Consider the following 24,767-nt stretch of genomic DNA (forward strand, 5'->3'; position numbering starts at 1 on the left):
GGATCCACAAAAGATCGCCCCCCAATGCGCGCCAGGGTTAGGGCTGGGGGCTCCTATCTGGAAACGGAGCTCAGAGCAGAACCCGGAGCAGCTGAGATAGGAATGGCCGGTTCGCTGGGGGTCCGGCATGTGTCACAGGCTGCACCTGGGAAGACGGGGACAGGGCTTGGTTCCTGCTGTTCTGCACGCGTCTCTCTGTGTTTCCGGTCAGATCACGGCTCGGTTTGGAAGCCGTGGAAGAGGCCGATATGCTCGTACCGCAGCCTCATTCTTGGGGCATATCCCTGCACCCGGCACCTCCCACCGTCCCTCGCTTAAGCAGAACCACAAAATTAAACAATAGCAGAGGCGGCTGGGCACCTATCATCAGTCTGTCATGAACCTATCATCGGTCTAAGGAGGACTGTATTTTCATACATGCCGTGTTTCCCCGAAAATAAGACCTAACCATACAATGAGCCCCAGCAGGATGTCTAACCATCTGTGCAGTAGAAGCCCTACCTTGAAAATCAGCCCTAGTGGTGGGCGTGGCTATGAAAATCAGCCCCAGTGGTGGGCGTGGCTATGAAAATCAGCCTTAGTGACAGGCGTGGCTGCACAGCACATCTGCACAACCCATGCGTGTCGTCGCGGAGCGGGAAAGAACAAGACCAGCCCTTCTCATCTGCCCCGTGAGAGCTCTAGTGCTCCACAGGAGAGATCGGGGCCAGTGGTTCTAAAGGAAACAGAGTCGCAAGACATTCAGGATGGGATTCGGGGTTTGGAGAGTGAGGATGATGTTCCAGAAGAAGACGACTTCACTCTATTGGAATCAATGGAGATGGTTGTACCGTACTTAAAAAAAAATAACACATCCCCTGAAAATAAGCCCTAGGGTGTCTCTTCTGGAGGAAAAATAAATATAAGTGGCTCACGCCTGTCATCCTAGCATTCCGGGAGGCCGAGGCAGGAGGATAGCTCGAGGTCAGGAGTTCGAGACTAGCCTGAGCAAGAGCAAGACCCTGTCTCTACTAGAAAAAATAGAAAGAAATTAATGGGCCAATTAAAAGTATATATAGAAAAAATGAGCCAGGCATGGTGGCGCATGCCTGTAGTCCCAGCTACTCGGGAGGCTGAGGCAGGAGGATCACTTGAGCCCAGGAGTTTGAGGTTGCTGTGAGCTAGGCTGACACCATGGCACTCACTCCAGCCCGGGCAACAGAAGTAAGACTCTGTCTAAAAAAATAAAAAAATAAAAAATAATAAAATAATGGCAGAGGGAAAGAAAAACAAGAACGGGGGAAAAAAAATGTGTTCTGCGCTGCAGAAAATCCCTCCCGAAACCCTCGTTCTGTTTGCTCACGGGTCACAAGGCGCTCTGGGCTCCTCGAGGGCCCGGCCCCGGGAGGGACTCTCCCTGCCTGCACGTGCAGTGGCCGCCCATACAGTCGTGTGTGGCCCCTTCCTCCCCCGTCCTGTTTTATGCGTGCTCCAGGACCGTGATCAAGTCCCCGTGCAGACACTGAGTTTTATTTAGAGTTTTAAGGGTTGTTGTGTTTTTTTTTTTTTTCCTCCCTTAAGTAAAATATCTTTCCTCTTAGCCATTTTCTGCTGATTGCCTTCCTTACTCTCTCTTTTCCCGTAAGGACTGTGGCTCAGCCTTCGGCCTGGGTCTGAGAATCGGTCCCAGCCCGTGATGGCATCACGGCCGCTGGTAGGTTCATGTCTCTGCCGGCCGCCGTGACCTGGTGCCTCTTGGCATTTTTTTTTTTAATTTTTTCTTTTATTTCATCATATTATGGAGGTACAAATATTGTTAGGGTTACAAATATTGGCCCTGCCCTCTCTCCCTCCCCCCGATGTGTCCAGTCCCCCGGTGGTGTGCACCACACACATTATGGAAGCATGCACCCCTCTCCCCCTCCCCCCACCTGCCTGCCCACCACCCGATACAAAGTTTTGTTGTGCTTTGTTGTGTTGACATTTTGGATACATTGTATATCTTTGCCTCTCCCTAAGAAGGGTTAGAGTTATGCCCTCCCCCTCCAAAATGCTCGCCACCTCCCTAAGATTGGGTCCCTTCCCCGCCTCCCCAATCCCTGGTGAGCATTGCCACCATTTGAAAACCATAGTTTTGATCCATCAGTGCCAATCTGATGGCGAGTAGATGTGGGGCCCATTTTCCATGTCTTGTGTCGCCTCACTTTGGATAACGGGCTTAAGCTTGATCCAGGATAGCATAAACGGTGCTGGCTCACCATCATTTCTTAGGATTGAGTAATATTCCATTGTGAGCATACACCACATTTTAATTATCCACTCATGAATTGACGGGCTCTTGGGTTGTTTCCACGTCCTTGCAATAGTGAATTGTGCTGCCATAAACATTCGGGTGCAGATGTCTTTATAATAGAATATCTTATGCTCTTTGGGGTAGATGCCCAACAATGCTATTGCTGGGTCGAATGGTATTTCTATTTCTAGCTGTTTGAGGTATCTCCAAATTCTTTTCCACAAAGGTTGCACTAATTTGCAGTCCCACCAGCAGTGTTAAAGAGTGTTCCTGTCTCTCCGCATCCTCGCCGGCATTTGTCGTTTTGGGATTTCTTGACATAGGCCAATCTCACTGGGGTTAGGTAATATCTCATTGTGGTTTTGATTTGCATTTCTCTAATAATTAGAGAAGTTGAGCATTTCTTTATATGTTTGCATGCCATTATTCTGTCTTCTTTGGAGAAGTTTCTTTTCATTTCCGTCGCCCATTTCTTGATGGGAATTGTTTGATTTTTTTTTTCTTGTTAATTCTTTTAAGTTCTAGATAGATTCTTGTTATTAGGCCTTTATCAGAGGTGTAGAGAGCAAATATTTCCTCCCACTCTGTGGGTTGTCTGTTTGCTCTGATGATGGTTTACTTGGATTTTTTTTTTTTTTAAAGCGACTGGCACCGGAGCATCTTCCTGTCATTTCGCTCACTGCCCCTCCCAAGTTGCAAATTCCATGAAAATGTCCCGGGATGGGGGTGGGGGGCCCGTTCCGAGCACCCTTCTCCGCAGTTCTGCCCGAGTGTCCCTCCTCGTTTCCCAGACGACCGACCGCAGTCTCCTGGCATCAGGAAATCCTCTGTTTCCCTCCATCACGAGGTAGACGCTCCAGGTAAACACCGCAGGTTATTTTCAGAATACGGTATGGTGTAGACTCTTTCCCAGATTCACGCACGTTCATGCCGGTTTTATGGATTTTTTTTTTTTCATTTCTCAGCCCTCCCAAGCCGAAGCTATTTCCCGACCGGTCCCTGGTCAGTCCGCACGCGTGGACGCGGGTGGGAATCTGATCCTCCTCTGCCGTGGCCGGCGGGGAAGGAAGCGGAGGGCAGAGCCCTCCCCGGGACGTGCAAGGGGGGGGGGTCCCCGAGTCGGTTTCGGCTTCAGGATTCCGGCAGCCGCTCGCTTGCCCCCCGAGTGATGGGCGTGGCGGGTGGAAGGCAGCTGTTAGGGTTTGGCTCGTGGACGCGGTTGCTGGAGGTGAGCTTGGTCCCTCAAGAGTCTGCAGCCGAGTAGAAAGCAACGGCTGTTCTCGATCACCAGACGTCGCGACTCCCGCTCGCCGCTGTGCTCTTGGAGAGACGATGTTCAGAGACAGAACTGATCTCCCCCAACCCCCACGCCCCGAATTTATGCAGCATGTTGGAGTCCCGGTTTGGGTTTACAAAGTGTAGCATGCAGCTGGGCGCGGTGGCTCACGCCTGTCATCCCAGCACTCTGGGAGCCCGAGGCGGGAGGATTGCTCAAGGTCAGGAGTTCGAGACCAGCCTGAGCAAGAGCGAGACCCCGTCTCTACTATAAATAGAAAGACATTGACTGACCAACTAAAAATATATAGAAAAAATTAGCCGGGCATGGTGGCGCATGCCTGTAGTCCCAGCTACTCGGGAGGCTGAGGCAGGAGGATCACTTGAGCCCAGGAGATTGAGGTTGCTGTGAGCTAGGCTGACACCATGGCACTCACTCTAGCCTGGGCGACAGAGTGAGACTCTGTCTCAAAAAAAAAGTGTAGGATGGCTGTTATCCCTCAAATAATTTTCTTAAGCATATTGAAACCATGAAGTAGAATGGAATCTATCATCAGTCTAAAGGGGACTGTATTTTCATAGATACCGTGTTTCCCCAAAAATAAGACCTACCCATAAAATAAGCCCCAGTAGGATCTCTAAGCATAAAATCAGCCCTAGTGACGGGCGTGGCTATGAAAATCAGCCCTGGTGGCGGGCGTGGCTGCACAGCGCATCTGCACAACCCATGCGTGTGGTCGCGGAGCGGGAAAGAACACGAGCAGCCCTTCTCATCCGCCCCGTGAGAGCTCTAGTGCTCCACAGGAGAGATTGGGGCCAGTGGTTCTAAAGGAAACAGAGTCGCAAGACATTCAGGATGGGATTCGGGGTCTGGAGAGTGAGGATGATGTTCCAGAAGAAGACGACTTCACTCTATTTGAATCAATGTAGACGGTTGTGCCGTACTTAAAAAAAAATAACACATGCCCTGAAAATGAGCCCTAGGGTGTCTTCCTGAGGAAACATAAATATAAGACCCTGACTTATTTTGGGTCAAACACGGTACTAGGCAGCTTTTGTTCTTACCCACGTCTACCTGCATAATCTGAGTGTTGTAACAGAAAACGGTCATCTAGTTTCAAGGTAGTTTCTGGGAAGTTTTTCTGTTTAGAAGCTCCTACTTTGTGGTCCTTTCCCTGATTCCCTTGTTCAAGCCCATTGGTCTTCACCGTTTGGTGCAGTCACAGATACTTTTGTAGAACTAACGGAGGCTAGGGACCGTCTATCTCCTGCAGGAGGAATGTGCATGCACACGAACACATAACATTGCGTACACCATTTTAGAGGTTTTACCGACTCACTGAAACCCCTTGGGCAGGTGGGGGAAAATAAGCTTCCTCTGAGACTCGCGGAGATTTGCGGGCACAGCTAAAAATCAAGAGTTACCCCGGGAAACGGTAGTGCTCGGTAAATAGTTCCTGGTCTCGGTGACAGGGCCTCACCCCCTGAGATCCTGCAGCTTGTGTGGTTGGTATGAAGGGGCTCGAGAAATGCTCGTGGTGGCTCCACCAGCCCTGGCAGTTTAGGGGCCTAATGGACTCTCCCTCCTTGGCTTTGTGCCCTGTAAAACGAGGAGATTGGAATAGGGCGGAGATTCCAGTTTGCCAGGGAACCTGGATGTAGGAAGCAAGCAGAAGTGGAGCTGCTTTGACATAGAAAGGTGGGAGACACACAACACACAGACACACACAGACACATACAGACACACACATACATACACATACACACAGACACATACAGACACACACATACATACACATATACACATACACACAGACACACATACACAGATATATACACATATACACATACACACACATACACATGCACATAGACAGATACATCACATACATACACATACACGCACACATATACACATACACACAAAAACATGCATACACATACACACATCACATACATATACACACATATACACATACAGGCATGTATACGTAAACGCATACACATGCATGCACAAATAGACACATACATGCACACACGCGCGCATACACACATGTGCACAAATAGATACATGCATGCACATACACATATGCGCATACACACATATACACATACATACATGCATGCGTACACATATACATACAGACACGTGTGCATACACAGGCATACACATATGCACGTACACAGACACTCGTATACATATACACATACAGACACACAGACACATATACACATACACACATACACATGCACATGCACATACACAGGCATACACACATGCACATACATAGACACAGGGCGCACTCCCTGACCTGTCAGGTGTGGACGTGCCCCCTGCCCTGTCAGGTGTGGACGCGCCCCCTGCCGCCTGCCGGAACGGCCTTCCCGCTGCCTGGCTGGGCTTGATGTCGGGAGGCGCCTGTCCTGCCTCCCAGACTGTCCCCTCCAGAGCAGGGTGGGCACGTGGCAGTCCATGCTGGTGGCGTGAGTCACAGAGCATGTGGCGTCCGAGTTTCTCCACGGCTCGCCTAGCCCAGCCTTCCAGAGAATATCACGTTTTTTTTTTTTTTTTTTTTTTCCTGTAGTTGTCAGTTCGGTTTAAACATATTTTGAGACTTACGCTCTGTGACGGGCGGTTGAAAATTGGCTTTCGGCTCCAGCTTTTAGGCCGTGCAGTAGTAGTGTCACCGATCCTCCGCATGATCCATGCATGCGTGTCTTCTGAGAAGCAGAAGTTAAATTGCAATAAGCATTTTTTTTTTCCCTGCTGGCAACATCTCTAATCAGAGTTTAACCGCATTTTGAGGCCATTTTTTCCCCGTGGTGTTCATAATAAAAAAAAAAAAAAAAGGAGGTCGGTGGGTGTTGTCGCTTGGGCTGGCTTTGTAGGCAAGACCTTTCACCTCACTCTGATCAAGGAACCCTGTGAGAACCTGTCTAAAGGGACGCTGAATATTTTGTGTCACAGGATGAGCACATTTTTAAATACAGCATCAAGGCAGACCTGCTACTGGAACCTTTGGGGATTGCCTTGAGCTTTAAGAATCTCTCTAAATAGCATGTTTTTACTTAAGAAGTCGTCATAAAGCACAAATAATCAAGCTAATAACATGCTCCACAGACATTCCTTTACAGAAAAAAAAAAAAAAAAAAAATTTCTGTGAACACCCCTGGGGGCCAGGACAGATGTTTGGCTTTGAGAAAGACTTGTTGCAAACTGCTAACGAATGTCAACCCTGTGTCTGCTTCCAAGAAAATATGAACGCGTGTTGGGATATTTCTTTCATACGTGTGCGGCTAAAAGAGGACGCACACACACCGAACGAATTTTAACGACTTCGTAAAAGGCCCGTATTTTGCTTCGGTTGCGACGATCGTCCGCCCGGCCCTGCCCCGGCTCATTTGCTGCTGAGTGACGTGGGATAGTCACTGCGTGGTGGATGTGGCAGCCTCGTAGCCGATGATGATGCTGCACCACCCCAGGGAAGTGCGTGTTTGACGGGGAAATGTCCAAAAATATGTGCAAAATCTAAGTGCTAATAACGTCCTCTCCCTTGAGCTTCCCAAGGGTAAACCGCTATCTTCATCTCCATCACCATCCCTCTCAAATTCTCCCTTACTTGTTGTATTCTTTCTCTATTTTTTTTTCTTATCTTACAGAACATGCCTAGATAACTTCCGCAGATCCATCCACGTTGTGGATGATTGTTTGCTGGAAAATTAGTAATTATTTTCATGTTTCTCCTTGTTCTCTTCTTGGATTATCATGATATACATGTAGTTGCCGCTGTTCCTCCTCCATGTCTTTCCGTTTTTCTCGCCATCTTTCCTTTAATTTGCTGATGTTTTCTAGAACATATTTTTTTTTATTATTATTATTATTTGAACCATCGGGCTCTATCCTGGTAACTGTCCACTTTGTCACTGGATTCTTTATTTCGGCAGTCACGTTTTTATTTTTTTACTTTTTTATTTCGGCATATTATGGGGGTACAGATTTTAAGGTTTCAATAAATGCCCTTCCCCCCCCAAGTCTGAGTCTCCATCATGACCATCCCCCAGACGGTGCACCTCTCACTCATTATGTATGTATATACCCGCCCCCCGCCCCCCTACCACCTGCCCAATACCCTATTACTGTAGTACCTATGTGTCCACTTAGGTGCTGCTCAGTTAATACCAGTTTGCTGGTGAGTACATGTGGTGCTTGTTTTTCCATTCCTTGGAAACTTCACTTAGTAGAATGGGTTCCAGCTCTAGCCAGGAAAATATAAGATGTGCTATATCACCATTGTTTCTTAGAGCTGAATAGTACTCCATGGTACACATATACCACATTTTAGGCAGTCAGGTTTTTATACGACTGTTTCCAATGGGTTCTTTCTCATAACTGCTCGTTCTGGTTTCATGTGTCTCTCCAAGGTTGTTTCTCCTGCTTCTTATTTTATTTTATTTTATTTTATTTTATTTTATTTTTGAGACAGAGTCTCGCTCTATTGCCCAGGCTAGAGTGAGTGCCGTGGCGTCAGCCTAGCTCACAGCAACCTCAAACTCCTGGGCTCAAGCGATCCTCCTGCCTCAGCCTCCTCCCGAGTAGCTGGGACTACAGGCATGCGCCACCATGCCCGGCTCATTTTTTCTATATATATTAGTTGGCCAATTAATTTCTTTCTATTTATAGTAGAGACGGGGTCTCTCTCTTGCCCAGGCTGGTTTCGAAATCCTGACCTTGAGCAATCCTCCCGCCTCGGCCTCACAGAGTGCTAGGCGTGAGCCACCGTGCCCGGCCTCTCCTGCTTCTTTTAAATTCTTTATACGTCTGTTTCTACTGCCTCTACTTTCTCGTAGGTGGTGATATTTCTTTTGTGCCTGTGATTCTTCTCTGCCTTAAAAGTTTTCCTTGGGTGAGACCTTTTTTTCCCAACTGGCCCTACCAGGAATTCATGAACTTTTTTGGGGGGGAAGGTGGGAGCTGGGTCCTAAGTAGATAAATTCAGGGGCACGGCTCCATCTGAATTTAATGCTCTGCATCCCCCTAGCTCCTGGTGAGGTGGCCCTTAGGTTGACCAGAAAGCTCTGACGTACTCGTTCAAAGGCACTGTGGTAGGTAGCAGTTGTGCCTGTGGTTTTAGCTTTAGGACCCTGGGGGTGTACGTACTCCTGGAAATTTGGGGTGTCTTGTTTTTTACGCATGTCGTTTGGGAGACTTGGAGTTTTCCCAAGTCCCAAACCCGAGCCAAAGTTGACAGTTGCAAAAAAAAGAGAAGCCGCTTGGTCTCGTGCAGCCCAGTCTCTCCCTGTCACACCTGTTGGCCGAGGGTCACACACAGGTCACCTTGGGAAGCTGTCCTATCTGTCCGTGTGTGGTTTTGGGGTCCTTGGCATACCACTCTCTTCCTCCCTGCTGTGCAGCTTCTAGCAAGTTCTCCTCCACTCTCTAGCTCCCCAAGGGTTTCTTTCTCACAGATTTTTTTTTTTTTTTTTTTTTTTAGTGGATAATTAGGACTCTGAAATTCACCGACCTCCTTTTTTGACCTCTGGCATCTTAGAAGTTGTATTCCAGTTTCCCTCGGTGACTCGTGCTACCCCTTGTCCCATCTTCTACCAGGTCTTTGGAAGGGGAGCGACCCAAATGGATATTTTTCAAAACTGCTTCTACCGTGCTCTTTTTTTTTTTTAATCTCAAAAGCATTTGACACTTCCTGTTGCTCAGAGCTGGCTGTGACGTTAGAACTTTCTGGCAGGGCCATACAGAGAGACACCTGTCCTCTGGATCTGACCCAACCCAAGTAGACCCGCTTTCCTTTGCAGCAGTAGGTGTTTCTATATCTCATAATTTTTTTTTTTTTTTTTTTAGACAGAGTCTCACTCTGTTGCCCAGGCTAGAGTGAGTTGCGTGGCGTCAGCCTCGCTCACAGCAACCTCAAACTCCTGGGCTCAAGCCATCCTCCTGCCTCAGCCTCCCGAGTAGCTGGGACTACAGCCATGTACCACCATGCCCGGCTAATTTTTTCTATATATTTTTTTAGTTTTTTAGCCAATTAATTTCTTTCTATTTATAGTAGAGACGGGGTCTCGCTCTTGCTCAGGCTGCTCTCGAACTCCTGACCTCGAGCAATCAATCCGCCCGCCTCGGCCTCCCAGAGAGCTAGTATGACAGGCTCGAGCCACCGCGCCCGGCCTGTACCTGATAATTTTTTTTACCTGTCCTTCCCATCCATGGGAGAAAACCTGGAGAATCTTTTACATGGTTCCCTTGTACTCCAAGCACAGAGCAGATTGAACAGAGTTTGCTCCTTAACACCAGACCGTCCACATGAGTTACGAGTTTATGATGCTAGCATCCTGGCATAATGCGATGAATTCCTTTTTCTTATAAAGTTTTCATTTATTTAGTTCCACTGCCGTTTTTACATCTGCTGTGTGCTCAGTACAATGTCAGAGTCAAAATAACTACATGTTTTTGTTTTAGTTTTTTTTTAAGAAAATGGAAAGCAGCATTGTGGACAAACTATGCCTCCCCAGTGTGAATATTGTTATAAAAATTTCTACTGGGAGGAGTTTTCCTTGTAGTGCCTTTTATAAGATATGTTTGCCAATTCGTAGTTTGGGTGTATCTGTGCGCACACGCACATACATGCTCTCTATATGTAGATATTCAAATACATACATACAATAGGAACAGTCCCTATTTAAAATAATACATGAGTTATTGAAACAGAAGGCAGTAGTGGTTTTACCTACAACAACATAAATTCCACAAAAGAGAAGTTTTATATCTAAAATGCATTGTAGAAAGGAAATCTTTTTTTAAAGTTGCTTTCTTTTTTTTTTTTTTTTTTTTTTGGCCCGTGGAAAGGCTATCTGTATTTGATTTCTGTAGACTCAGGCCCTGTTTATGTAAGGTCTCTTGAATGCCTGTGATTGCAGTTTATCAGCAGATGTTGGTTTTGGAGGCTAGGGGAGTGCTCACTCATCAGCCCCATGAGTACCGCGTTTCCCCAAAAATAAGACCTACCCATAAAATAAGTCCCAGCAGGATTTCTAAGTATTTGCGTAATAGAAGCCCTACCCCGAAAATCAGCCCTAGTGATGGGCGTGGCTATGAAAATCAGCCCTAGTGATGGGCGTGGCTATGAAAATCAGCCCTGGTGGTGGGCGTGGCTATGAAAATCAGCCCTAGTGACGGGCGTGGCTGCGCAGCGCATCTGCACAACCCATGCGTGTGGTCGCGGAGCGGGAAAGAACATGAGCAGCCCTTCTCATCCGCCCCATGAGAGCTCTAGTGCTCCACAGGAGAGATCGGGGCCAATGGTTCTAAAGGAAACAGAGTCGCAAGACATTCAGGATGGGATTCGGGGTTTGGAGAGTGAGGATGATGTTCCAGAAGAAGACTTAACTATGTTTGAATAAATGTAGATTGTTGTACTGTCTTTAAAAAATAAAAAATCCCCTGAAAATAAGCCCTAGGGTGTCTTCTTGAGGAAAAATAAATATATGACCCTATATTATTTTTGTGGAAACGCAGTAACATGGCTCTCCTACCTACGCCCGGTTGAATGTTTCGTTACATACCACGTGCTAAGTATCACTTTTAGGATTTGCTATTTAAGCTGCTGTTTTCAGTCCAAAAATAAACCAATGATGAGTTTCTAGAAGTTATGATATTTACGTAGTTTTGGTATCTGTAACACAGATTTTTTTTTTTGCCATATTTTGATCCCATCTCAATTTAAAACTTTGTAAATGAACCTAACATGATTTAAGTCAAAAAGATTCAAGTAAGGTCCTTCTAAGTAATGTTTTTCTCTCTTCTTGTAATTTCTTTATTAGTCAACAGAATGTGACTCAAGGGGAAATACACTGATATTCACAGGGGAGATCTTAGGAAGTTCATTGCAAAGGAAAGCACAACAGAATCCCTCACTAATAATTCTGAGCTCTAGATAGTTGCCAGAAACAGAACTCAAGCTTAGTAAACACTGGGGCTTGGTCACTGTATAAAACACTTCAGGATTATTAAGAAATACTATATTCCTCCATGTTCTTCTTAAAAGTTTATTCTAGATTCACCTTCTAAAGGCAGCTGTATAATAACTTTTACAATATAAAAGCTTTGAGATGGTATTATATTATGGGTATAATTTTAAGTGTATGTGTAAGAATTTTTTTAGGTTATTAATCCCAAAACAGAATCCAGTAGGATAAATTATTATAATCCTTTTGGCTACCTATAAAAAAAAATCCCTTAAGTTTTTCTTTATTATATGTCTCTCTCTCTCTTTCTCTCTCTCTCTCTCTCTCTCTCTCTCTCTCTCTCTCTCTCTCCATATATATATATATATATATATATATATATATATATATATATACATACACGTGTGTGTGTTTTAATTTCAGCATATTATGGGTGTATATATATAATTTCTATTCATATTGCATTCAGAAAGGTGGTTCATTTAGCTAATCCCATTAAAAGAATGCAACACAAGGCTTATATAAGATGGACCACCTAGATGCTTCTTAGCTACAGTGGTAAAAATTTCAAGTGCTCTGATCTAAGGGAGGCAGGGAGAGTCACTACGTAGCAAATAAGAAAAGTAATGAACAACATGTGCAGAAACTGCAGCCAAAATAACACTGGAAAAGCACATTGCGCTCAGTGCACTTCTACACCGAATCGCAAAGGACCACCCTCTGCTTGTGGAGCCACAGGGAAGAGAAATGGCCCTTTCCAGCACATGCCGGGTACGTAGTCTTTTCCCGTAGAGTCTCTTCTCCAGAAGAAGCAAAAGCAACAGTGGAAGGACGAGAAGAACTGTGAATCATTGAAATCCTGATGCAAACCCATAAGTGGTTAAAAATATATATATATATGGGGAAAGAAAACAGCACTTTTATGATGTTTCCAAAGTCCACGTTGGGTCACTGCTGGTACCATGTCACCCCGAAAATAAGCCCTACCCGTAAAACAAGCCCCAGCAGGATGTCTAAGCATGTGTGCAATAGAAGCCCCACCCCAAAAATCAGCCCTAGTGATGGGCGTGGCTATGAAAATCAGTCTTAGTGATGGGCGTGGCTATGAAAATCAGTCTTAGTGATGGGCGTGGCTATGAAAATCAGCCCTAGTGATGGACGTAGCTATGAAAATCAGCCCTAGTGGTGGGCGTGGCTATGAAAATCATCCCTAGTGGTGGGCGTGGCTATGAAAGTCAGCCCTGGTGACGGGCGTGGCTGCGCAGCACATCTGCACAACCCATGCGTGTTGTCGCGGAGCGGGAAAGAACACGAGCAGCCCTTCTCATCCGCCCCGTGAGAGCTCTAGTGCTCCACAGGAGAGATCGGGGCCAGTGTTTCTAAAGGAAACAGAGTCGCAAGACATTCAGGATGGGATTCGGGGTTTGGAGAGTGATGATGATGTTCCAGGAGAAGACGACTTCACTCTATTTGAATCAATGTAGATGGTTGTACCGTACTTAAAAAAAAAATAACACATCCCCTGAAAATAAGCCCTAGGGTGTCTTCTTGAGGAAAAATAAATATAAGACCCTGTTTTATTTTTGGGAAAACACAGTACACTGTTTTAGCAAGACTTTTTGAGTTGCTAAAAAAGAAATTGCTGTTGAATTCGGGGTGGATACGAAAACTATAATCTGGGGTAAAAGGAATCCTTGCATTTCAGCTCACACTTCAGCAAAACAAACCATGCACTTTGCCTCGCGCATGAGATTCCTGCAACAAAAGTGTGTGGGATTTCAAGCAGCAGACCGCTGTGAAAAGTGAGGTCCTTTGCCCTATAGCACAAGTTTGTACATTTATGTTTGGAGTTAAATGTTTTAAGAAGGTGCGTTTCGTTTTTTTTATGGATTTGAACTTGCATCGGACGTCTTTGTTTAGGAACCAGCTGCTCTTTCAAGCCGACAGGTATGAGCGTGTTGTACAATGTCTGGAAGTTTCTTCCAAACCAGTCGCCTGCTTGTAGCTTGGTGACCGAGGCAGGTGCACCTGCTAGTACCACGGACAGTGGACTTTGGGGGCTGCCTCTCACCCCCGAAAAACGCAGGGCATTTTTCCTGCTGAGGGGGCATTATTACGCTTTGTTCCTAGCCCCGAAGTTAATCTCACCCACAGATTAGGGGGAAAATCCTCAGCCAATCTTTTTTTTTTTTCCTTTTATTTCATCATATTATGGAGGTACAAATATTGTTAGGGTTACAAATATTGCTCCTGCCCCCTCCCTCCCCCCGGAAATGTCCAATCCCCTGGTGGTGTGCATTGCACACGTTATGGAAACATTCATTCCTTTCTTCCTCCCCACTCCTGCCTGCCCACCACCTGCTAGAAAGTTTTTGTTGTTGTTGTTGCTGTTGTTTTGTTTTATTTTTTTTTTTAACATTTTGGTTACATTGTATATCTTTGCCTCTCCCTAAGAAGGGTTAGAGTTATGCCCTCCCCCTCCAAAATGCTCATCCCATCCCAAAGATTGGGTCCGATCTTAATTCGAGTATGTTGAAAATGACACCTTCAAGCAGAGGAAGCAGCAGTTGGTTGCAGTCCCCACAGAGAAAGAAAACTGAATTCAGTCCAGCTCTTTCTGGGGCTTCTTTAAGTCACGAATGTTAGCTCACCATGCAGCTACTTCTTTTTTTATTGCAGGCTCAGTTTAGGAGAAAAGCACCACCATTTCCTAGTTCCGTCGATCCCCTGGCGTGGCTTCCTTATGTATTTATACTGTTAGCCCAGGGAGTTTGATACTGTTTTCAAGTGCTGCTCTCTCTTTTCCCATTTGCTTTCTAGACCATTTCTTGGTGAGCCCTCTCTTTCCTGACATTCACTGACCGTCGTCCATGGTCCATGCTTAGACTTGGGCCTAGCGCCAGCATGCTGACTTAACCAATCTCTATCAGCCCGTTAAGAAAAATTAAATAAGATATGAAAATGAAATGGAAATTGCCTCCCCCGAAAATGGGGGCTCAGAGTGAAATAGCCCATTAGTGGCTCGACCCTCTCGTTCATTCCCTCGCCGGGTTCACGGTTGTGTTATTTTGTGCCGTTGCCAGACTCTGAAAGGAAATCCAAAGAAAAGAAGATTAAAAATGATTCTTTCATACAGCAACCATTTATTAAGTATCTACTCTGAATGAGGCACTAAGAATACAAAGAAGGGGAGACCGGTTCAGTCTGCAAAGGACTCACAGTCTGATGCAGTGATTCTAAAACTCGAAATAAAAACCAGAGCTGCTCGGCTGAAGCGGTTCAGAAGGGCAGGGGCTGCCTCCTGAAGGCACGTATTTGCACAAAGTCTCCATTGCTAGGAGTTTTTCCTACGGGATAATCAGGAAAATGCACAAAGATGAATTGATTCTTTCAGAATAATGATCTTCATTTTTAAGTAGATTAATGACTTATCAGATATTTATTAGACAGCTGTGCATGCCACTTAATCTTGATAAAGAATTCAGCTCTGATTTATTTTTCTCGTGTACTAACATTATGTATGTTTAGTCATTTCTTACTACCTAGTATCTTTTTTTTTTTTTTGAGACAGGGTCTCACTCTGTTGCCCAGGCTAGAGTGAGTGCCGGGGCGTCAGCCTAGCTCACAGCAACCTCCAACTCCTGGGCTCAAGAGATCCTCCTGCCTCAGCCTCCTGAGTAGCTGGGACTACAGGCATGCACCACCACGCCAGGCTAATTTTTTCTTTATATATTTTTAGTTGGCCAATTAATTTCTTTCTATTTTTAGTAGAGACAGGATCTCACTCTTGCTTAGGCTGGTCTTGAACTCCCGACCTCGAGCGATCCTCCCGCCTCGGCCTCCCAGAGTGCTGGGATGACAGGCGTGAGCCACCACGCCCAGCCTACTTAGTATCTTAATAGTTTTCTAGACCAATTCATTCTGTAGTCTTCCTACCTTAATCACCGGTGCTGTATAGACAATATATTAAGTTAATTATGCAATGCATTCTGTCATTGAACACTTCTGTCATTGTCTTTGGGTTTATTTCTTCAGGGGCTTTAGAAGTTTGTGAAAAGTTACTCCAAATTGAATACCAAGTCTGATTTTAGAATAGATGGTGTCTTCTGTCCTTGACCCATGTTTGTGTAAGAGCTTGCTTGATTTCTACTTGGCCATTAGTGGCTTTGGAAGAAAATGAAGCCCGTGAACTACATATAATCCAACACTTGATGTTTACTTTGGTGCAGCTTCACCTCGGTGTCTGACAACAGGTTGAGAGAGGTTAGGCGATTCCCAGTTAGTTTAAGTCGAGTTTCAAGTTGTTTACGCATGTATTAATAGTGTATTGTCTTAAAACCAACCTGCAGAAGCTCAAAACCTTCACCTTCCCGGTGCCGTGGGGTTTAGTTAGCAGCCTTTATGACATTTCTTCTTAAATCAGAAGTGAAGAATGAGAAACTCTTGATGTTACCTGTTAGGAAGCAATGGGATGACTGAACTCAAACGTAACTCTTGTAACAAATGAATGCAAACATCCTGGCAAGTTGGTGCTTAATGAAGCACTGTATCTTCTTTTGTCACACCCTCCTAGGACTTTGCTTCTGAGATTATTATTATTATTATCTCCTTAACGTGGCAGAACCGAACATCTGCAAACCTAGGACTTTTTCCATGATGGTTCTTCAGCGAATTTGGATCTTCTGCTGCCTTTATCCTTCAAGTTTCCAATTTCCTTTGTTCGGAAATCAGAAGGTCATGAATGGTTTGTTGTGATTTTTTAGGGTGTCTCCTCTGCAAAAATCTGAAGTGGTCGAGATGGTTAAGAAACAAGTCAAAGTCGTAACTCTTGCGATCGGCGACGGAGCGAACGACGTCAGCATGATACAGACGGCGCACGTCGGTGTGGGCATCAGCGGCAACGAAGGGCTGCAGGCGGCTAATTCTTCCGACTACTCCATCGCTCAGGTGAGGCGTCATTTCTGCAGAACGCGTCCTTCCCCTCAGTCAGCTACGGTGCTTCCCCGAAAATAAGGCAGGGTCTTATATTTATTTTTCCTCCAGGAGACACCCTAGGGCTTATTTTCAGGGCACGTGTTATTTTTTTTTTAAGTATGGTACAGCCATATACATTGATTCCAATAGAGTGAAGTCGTCTTCTTCTGGAACATCATCCTCACTCTCCAAACCCCGAATCCCATCCTGAATGTCTTGCGACTCTGTTTCCTTTAGAACCACTGGCCCCGATCTCTCCTGTGGAGCACTAGAGCTCTCACGGGGCAGATGAGAAGGGCTGCTCGTGTTCTTTCCCGCTCCTCAACGACACGCATGGGTTGTGCAGATGTGCTGCGCAGCCACGCCCGTCACCAGGGCTGATTTTCTTAGCCACACCCATCACTAGGGCTGATTTTCATAGCCACGCCCATCACTAGGGCTGATTTTCATAGCCACGCCCATCACTAGGGCTGATTTTCATAGCCACGCCCATCACTAGGGCTGATTTTCATAGCCACGCCCATCACCAGGGCTGATTTTCATAGACACGCCCATCACTAGGGCTGATTTTCATAGCCACGCCCATCACCAGGGCTGATTTTCATAGCCACGCCCATCACCAGGGCTGATTTTCATAGCCACGCCCATCACTAGGGCTGATTTTCGGGGTAGGGCTTCTATTGCGCACATGCTTAGAAATCCTGCTAGGGCTCATCTTATGGGTAGGTCTTATTTTCGGGTAAACACGGTAACATGATGAAGAGGAAAATACTAATTTTTCTCCGCTCTTGTTTTAGTTCAAGTATCTGAAGAATCTGTTGATGGTGCATGGAGCCTGGAACTACAACAGAGTCTCCAAGTGTATCCTGTACTGCTTCTACAAGAATATAGTCCTCTACATTATCGAGGTAAGAGCAGATTCGATTTAAAATCCTTGTCACTGACATGCATACATAAAGAAATTTTCTTTATGAAGATGTTTTCTTGTCGTTTTCATTAATACGTCATTTGCCCACTTTTTTAAAGTTGTTAAAACAACTTTGCCAGCCATGGAGAGCAATTAGTGTTTAAATTCTAGCTAAAAATGTTATGCTCCTTTGTTAGGAAATGTTGAATTAGAACCACTAATGAAGTAATGTTTCCAGTTTTAAAAGGACTACCTGCTGGACTGCATTTTGGGTTTTTTTTTTTTTTTTTTGAGACAGAGTCTCACTCTGTCACCCGGGCTAGAGTGCCGTGGCGTCAGCCTCGCTCACAGCAACCTCCAACTCCTGGGCTCAAGCGATCCTCCTGCCTCAGCCTCCCGAGTAGCTGGGACTACAGGCATGCGCCGCCATGCCCGGCTAATCTTTTCTATATATTTTTAGTTGTCTAGCTAATTTCTTTCTAGTTTTAGTAGAGACGGGATCTCGCTCCTGTTCAGGCTGGTTTCAATCTATTATATCTACCTCAATATATTAAAAGATTATTATTATAACATATAATCACTGTTAAAAAAAAAAGTATTGGGATATTTCACATTCTTTTCTTTATCGTAAGTGTTCAAAACCTGGCATATATTTTACCAGTTTGGACTAATCACATTTCATGTGCTCAAGAACCACCTGTGGCCAGAGGTTATTACCCTGTGGGCAACACAGCAGTAGCAGATAAATAAGTGAACTGAATGGTTAATCGGGATGTGAGAAATAAGTTATTTGCCTTTTTAAAAAAAAAAACATATTGTATAATCAGAAGCTATATTTGGGCCGGGAGTGGTGGCTCACGCCTGTCATCCTTACACTCTGGGAGGCCAAGACAGGTGGATCGCTCAAGGTCAGGAGTTCGAAACCAGCCTGAGCAAGAGCGAGACCCCCGTCTCTACTAAAAATAGAAAGAAATTAACTGGCTATCTGAAAATATATATATAAAAAATTAGCCAGGCATGGTGGGGCACGCCTGTAGCCCCAGCTCCTCGGGAGGCTGAGGCAGGAGGATCTCTTGAGCCCAGGAGTCTGAGGTTGCTGTGAGCTAGGCTGACGCCACGGCACTCACTCTAGCCCAGGCAACTGAGTGAGACTCTGTCTCAAAAAAAAAAAAAATGAAAAAGAAGTTATACTTGTAATAATTAAATTCTAAGTATAATCAAGTTCATGTTCATTTTGCAGCTCTACAGAGCATGGGAGTGAGCTCCCCGTTGCTTGTTAGGTAGGAAAACCCTCACACCATCCTCAATCTGCCTCGGCCCCCTGACAGATGTCTGTTCGTGCCACTGTGCTCTCTAATCCCTTGACTGACCGTTTCTGCACACCCGTCGGAAAACACATACCCTAAAAATTTGCTGTGTGGAAATGATATTCCGTACTCCAGAGAACTGACACTCTAGACCAAGGGTCCTCAAACTTTTTAAACAGGGGGCCAGTTTACTGTCCCTCAGACCGTTGAAGGGTCTGTGGGACCCCGAAAATAAGACCTACCCATAAGATGAGCCCTAGCAGGATTTCTAAGCATGTGCGCCATAGAGGCACTACCCCGAAAATCAGCCCTAGTGATGGGCGTGGCTATGAAAATAAGCCCTGGTGAGGGGCGTGGCTATGAAAAATAAGCCCCAGTGGTGGGCGTGGCTATGAAAATCAGCCCTAGTGATGGGCGTGGCTATGAAAATAAGCCCTGATGAGGGGCGTGGCTATGAAAAATAAGCCCCAGTGGTGGGCGTGGCTATGAAAATCAGCCCTAGTGATGGGCGTGGCTGCGCAGCACATCTGCACAACCCAGACTATAGCTTAAAAAAGAAAAAAACTATGAACAAATCCCTATGCACACTGCACATATCTTATTTTTGAAGTAAAGAAACAAACCGGCAAAAACACCCCTGCATATGGCCCACGGGCCGTAGTTTGAGGACGCCTGGTCTAGACGCACACACTCAAAAATCAGTAAATTCTGCATCTGCCCTGTTGACACTCCCAGTTAGAGACTGCCGTGATGTTTGGGTCCGCTGTTCTTTGTCCCCTCTGTCGGAATGCTTATCTCCTTGTTAAAATGTTACCTGAGCATAGTTCTTATTAAGGGGCCTAGTAAAATTGAAAATGAGCTTTGGAGTGTACACAGGCAGTCTCATTTATCGGTCACTAAAAATCTGTAATTAGGTTACAATAACTCATCAGGTAAAAAAAAAAATCACCAGACACTTGGTAACATAAACAAGATGTTTCGTGAACTTATTTGTTCGTTGTTGCTAGATTTGGTCTGTTTTGAGGAAAAACGCATTTCCGAAATGGTTGAGGGGAGCCAAGAAAATATTCTCTGTTGTGTATCAGCTTGTGATTCTTTTCTAAAATAATTATTTTTTACTCTTAATCCCCCCTCTGCCTCTCTAGCTTTTCTAATTATGTGTTCTCACTCCAAAACATTGTTATTTAAAAGAGTAACAGTTGATACAGTTTACTTACATAAACTTTCGAAGATGCAAAGATTTTTAAAGCCACTGCTAGCAGTATATCTGCTCATAAAAAATTTAATTTTATAAAGTGAAATTTTAAGAGCGCTCAATTTGCCACTTTTTAAAACCTAGATTAATTGACAATCAGCAACGAAGCAGGCAACATTTATGTACCAATGGGGGAAACAAAAACACGTTAAGCACAAACGAAAGCTAAATCCGCATGCTCTGTCGCAAAGCTGGCCTCACCGTGGTTTGCGGTTGATTCGCTCCCGAATTTCACTTGGCTTTGAATTTAAAGCCTCTTCACGAGATATTTAGCCCTTGATCAGATTCTTCACGCCTTGGGAAGGAAGTGAGATCTAAACTCTCCTGGAAATCTCATTTTTATTTCTCTCTTTGAGCGCTCTGCGGAAGTGCTTTTTTTTTTTTTTTAATGTAATTCAGCCGTCTTGGAAATGAATTGAGCTTTTCAGTCAATTCCCAGATATCCAAGGTCTGCCAGCTAAAACAAGCTCTGCAGATGTTAATGGCTCATGTCAATACTGTGAATGGAGAGACAGAAAACACATCTCTGAAAGTCTCTAGTGAGGACAGCTGCCAGTCTCCAGTCTCCCCTTTTTCAACTTTTTTTGTGCCCATCAGGCGTGGGAGCAGACGACCCCTTCGCTTTTTTGTAAGCTGCTGTTTACTATGCAGAAATGCTCCGGGAGGAAAATGAATGTGAAGCTTTTTCGGCCACGCCTCTCTGCTGGGAGGTGGAATTTAGGAAATAATAGCAGGACGGGGCAGGTCTGCAGTTTTCTTTGCTGATATTAGTCCCGGACACTGTGGGTTTTTGTAGATTATCTGCCCAAAAGTGCTTGTTCCCATCGCTGTGTTGCTCAGAATGTCACCGTCTCCATAATCTGTTGCCATAAGTCGCAGCCAGACAAAAAAAAAAAATATATATATATACATACAGATTTGGCAGGTGGTCACATAAAGCTCTTCTTACTCACGGTAGGCAGCCACAGACGTAGGCATTCGTTGAAATTATTGGCTCTTTCTAAAGAGATTTTGTTGTTTTTTGTTGTTGTTTTTTGTTTATTTCTCTGAAATGTCTGACTGCTTCCTAGCAGAATGAGACCTTTTCTTTCAAATGATCTGTCAAATCCAGGTTTTCTAGTGAGACCCCAAAACAGTGCAGTGTTTCTAGTTTCCAGAAAAACTTTGATTAAAAGTCAATAAGGTGATAGTTTCCCAGCCACTTTGCGCCGGGAGAACAGATTTCCCTGGGAATTTAAAATGATCCAGACACTCCACCTGTGGGGCTGGTGTTTTCGTTCCGCACTTTTGGCTTTGGTTGAGTCAAAGGAGGGACTTTTATGTGTTTTTAGTAATGTAGGTGGTGTTTTATTTAGCATATGTTCCTGGTGTATCATTTAACTACAGATCTCAACCTAACCTGAAATCAGCCTTCCAGTAGAACTTTGCTTTCTCCTTTAAAATATGTAAAAAAAAAAAAAAAAAAAAAAAAAAAAAAGGAAAAAGAAAATGTAAACTTGAATATCAAAATATTGGTGTGAAAATGTAGAGTACTTTATCGAAAGGTTTTGTTCTGTTCTAGTCATTTCTCCTTTTGAGGAAAAAGTATTAGAATATTAACTTTCAAAAATGCAGTAAGTAAATTTCTAAAAACACCGTTCACCTACCTTTCAGCAGGAAAAATAAAATGATAAAAGAGTGTTGGTAGCTTTCCACTTAAAAAATTTCAGTCATAGGGCAGTTAACGTATGCATTTTAAAATACACTTTGAACTCAGATATGTTGCTTTATTTGAAAGTGTTTGGGATTTGAGACTTTCTGTAAATATTCTTGATTTTGAGGGAAGGTCTTAAATTTCAAGCTCATAGTTGCCTTTGAGTTGTCACTAAATGTCATGTGCAAAGGAGCTAGAAGACCGATCACATTTATAAATGTTTACCCATTCACAAATATATTAGCTTGAACTTCTCATACTAGTATTGATTATGGAAGATGCATTTAAAACAATAACCTTGAGCCACATAATGTCTGTCAGATGAAGATGGTATGCAGATAGCCCCATCTTTCTTCAAGCCAACAAAGATAGGACTGTGTCTTTATAATCTAGAGGGACACAAGTGAAAGTTCGTATTTAAAATTTCCTTATATTTCCGTCATACCCCGAGAAATCTGAAAGAGCTTTTTTAGGGTATATCAGTACAATAGATCACAGCTGCCTTCACGGAAAATATATAGTACCATCACCAGGAGTATCACAAACATGTATTTATTATAATCCACATCTCAAAAAGGCCAAATGTGAAAAAGACAATAGAGAGCATTAAAATCCGTTTGTCAACTTGTAAATACCAGGGGGGAAAAAAAACAAACTTAATTTCCCATGAAGATGCCCCGTTGTTTTTGAATTTGCAGGGACCACTGGTCTGACCCCTTGTTTCAGGCAGATGTTCAAAATTTTTTCTGTCACTACAGGTAGCAAGAGCAAGCGGGAATTTGAGATTGGAATCTGATTTCTGTGCTTTTTGTTACTTTTGTTGCCATGCGTGTTACAACTCAAACAGCCCTGTGGACTTTTCATGTGCTGTCGCAACTTTGTTTCCTTTTGCATCTCATGGAGCAGACATTTGTTTTTATACGTGCTGCCTGGTTCTCTTACACTATAGAAAGGAAGAAGATCAGCGTGGATCGCAAAACTGTTCACAGGGAGGCCAGCCTGGGCACATTATTGATAAATGGCGAATTTGTACCAGTTCACGCTTCCATAATGAGGTTAAATGAAACGTGAAGTGTAGCAAAGTCCCGGTGACTCTGATTCACAAATTCACAGGGGTGCATGTCAAGAATCCTTTCCTCCAACAGCAATTTGTGTTGTTGTTTTGTATTTGTGTTTGTGCTTATGTAATCTCATCGCCGGGCCAGCCTTTTTACTCTTTAATTTTTGCACCCTGATTTCTAGTTCTATTTTAGATCTGCTTTTCAAAAAAAAAAAAAACTGATCTTATTTATTTACTATAGTCACTTCGATTTTCCTTATGTCTTAGACATGTTGAAGAAAAATTTCCCTATGTTGTCCCTTAATTTTGTTTGCAGAGTTTTCTGTTTTAAAAAGAATTATAATAGGCGTAACGACATTATGCTCTAGTAGTTAAACATTTGATTTTATTTAAAAGTACAATTCAAGTGAAAAATATTTTAATATATAAATTTAACATTCTGATGGCAGTAATTATCAAGAACTGTAAAAAAAAAAAAAGAAACCATTATGCACTTTATTTTTTTATTTATTTTTTTATTTTAGCGTATTATGGGGGTACAAGTGTTAAAGTTACATATATTGCCTGTGCCCCCCTATTATGCACTTTAATGCATTAATTCTACTTTAAGAATTAATCCTAAGGAAAAAGAAATGTGTAGGGTTTCAGTTTAGAATTATTTAGCAAATTAGAATTAAATTAGAATTATTTAGCAAATTAGAATTAAATAGCAAACCTGGATTAGTAAGCTAATTGTCCAAAATAGTCATATCTACTCGAGAGGTTATATATCCATTGACATCATTTTAAAGGATATATAACAATTTAAGAAAATACATGTCATAGAATGATGAGGGTGTGATACTGCTGTATACAGTAGGTTTCCCGTAAGGTAAATCATGAAGGCATTTAAATGAACTGTATAAATACAACCAACACGGAAGAAAATAGCGATTGTATTATTACAGCAAAATGTTTTCTAAAGATACATATTACTTTTATAATGAAAATGATCTTTAAATAACTACATCCTGATAGATATTGTATAAGCTAATTAAAAGCTGTGAAAATCTAATAGCATATAAATATATTCCCTAAAGTACCTTTGAGAAACAAGATTGTATTTAATTTTTTTTTTTTATTTTTAATCTGTGATTCCCTGTTCACATAGTTCTTTTCTGATTCAACAAGTAGAACCCATCCTGACTTACAAATAACAAATGCCTTGTGGAAGTATTCCTTTAAATCAAAAAGTAAAAGCAAAGAAATGGCATTTTCAGAAGAGTCACGAAACTTCAGCAATATGTTAACACTGCTGTCATGCGAGGTTTTTAGTATACGACAGATTATAAATAATGCATTTATGTTTTTGTGTTCTAATTTGGGGGGTTTGGGTTTTTTTTTTTTTTTTTTTTTTTTCTTTCCCCTTAGATCTGGTTTGCCTTTGTGAATGGCTTCTCCGGACAGATTCTCTTTGAGAGGTGGTGCATAGGGCTTTATAACGTGGTAAGTCTAGAACATTTGATCATCTCCGTTTCGTTCGATTACTTTTAAAGATAAGCGTTCGCCCCGCGTTTGGCGCTTGACATAATGACCAGTTTGCGCGCTTTAGATGTTCACAGCGATGCCCCCCTTAACTCTTGGAATATTTGAGCGGTCGTGCAGGAAGGAGAACATGTTGAAGTACCCTGAGTTATACAAAACGTCTCAGAACGCCCTGGACTTCAACACCAAGGTAAGGAGACGCGCTGCCCCCGGCCCGCGTTGGGTGGGTCTAGCTTTCCTGATCTCAGAACTCGGGGGGCGTCTGGTTTCCCAAAAGCCAAGGAGATTGCCTGCCAGCCCGAGACAACCATGGCAGGTCGTAATTTTCTAAGTTTCTGAAATGAACGGAAAAGGTTTGACGTTGTTTGCTTGGGGGAGGGGGAGGTTATTATTATGATTATTATTATTATTATTATTAAAACGTAAGTGCGAGCCACTGAGATTTGCAAGGTAGCAGTTAAGCTGGTCTGGGATGCAGAAGTTGTCTTTCTGGTCCTCTGGCGTTCTGTCTTTGCAGTGTTGT

General features: G+C 43.6%; 1 protein-coding gene across 4 annotated transcripts in view; it reads left to right on the forward strand.

The window, feature by feature from the left end:
• ATP8A1 (ATPase phospholipid transporting 8A1) overlaps window positions 1-24,767 on the forward strand; it is a 231,557-nt gene that overhangs the window by 160,531 nt on the left and 46,259 nt on the right. For all 4 annotated transcript variants that reach the window (XM_075997957.1, XM_075997956.1, XM_075997959.1 and 1 more), the window contains 4 exons: window positions 16,288-16,471; window positions 17,296-17,406; window positions 24,131-24,205; window positions 24,312-24,434. In XM_075997957.1, coding sequence (XP_075854072.1) covers window positions 16,288-16,471; window positions 17,296-17,406; window positions 24,131-24,205; window positions 24,312-24,434 — 493 coding nt within the window. The remainder of the gene's footprint in view (window positions 1-16,287; window positions 16,472-17,295; window positions 17,407-24,130; window positions 24,206-24,311; window positions 24,435-24,767) is intronic.

Source organism: Microcebus murinus, chromosome 26 (assembly GCF_040939455.1).
Source record: "Microcebus murinus isolate Inina chromosome 26, M.murinus_Inina_mat1.0, whole genome shotgun sequence".
In the NCBI taxonomy this organism is placed as follows: Eukaryota; Metazoa; Chordata; class Mammalia; order Primates; family Cheirogaleidae; genus Microcebus; species Microcebus murinus.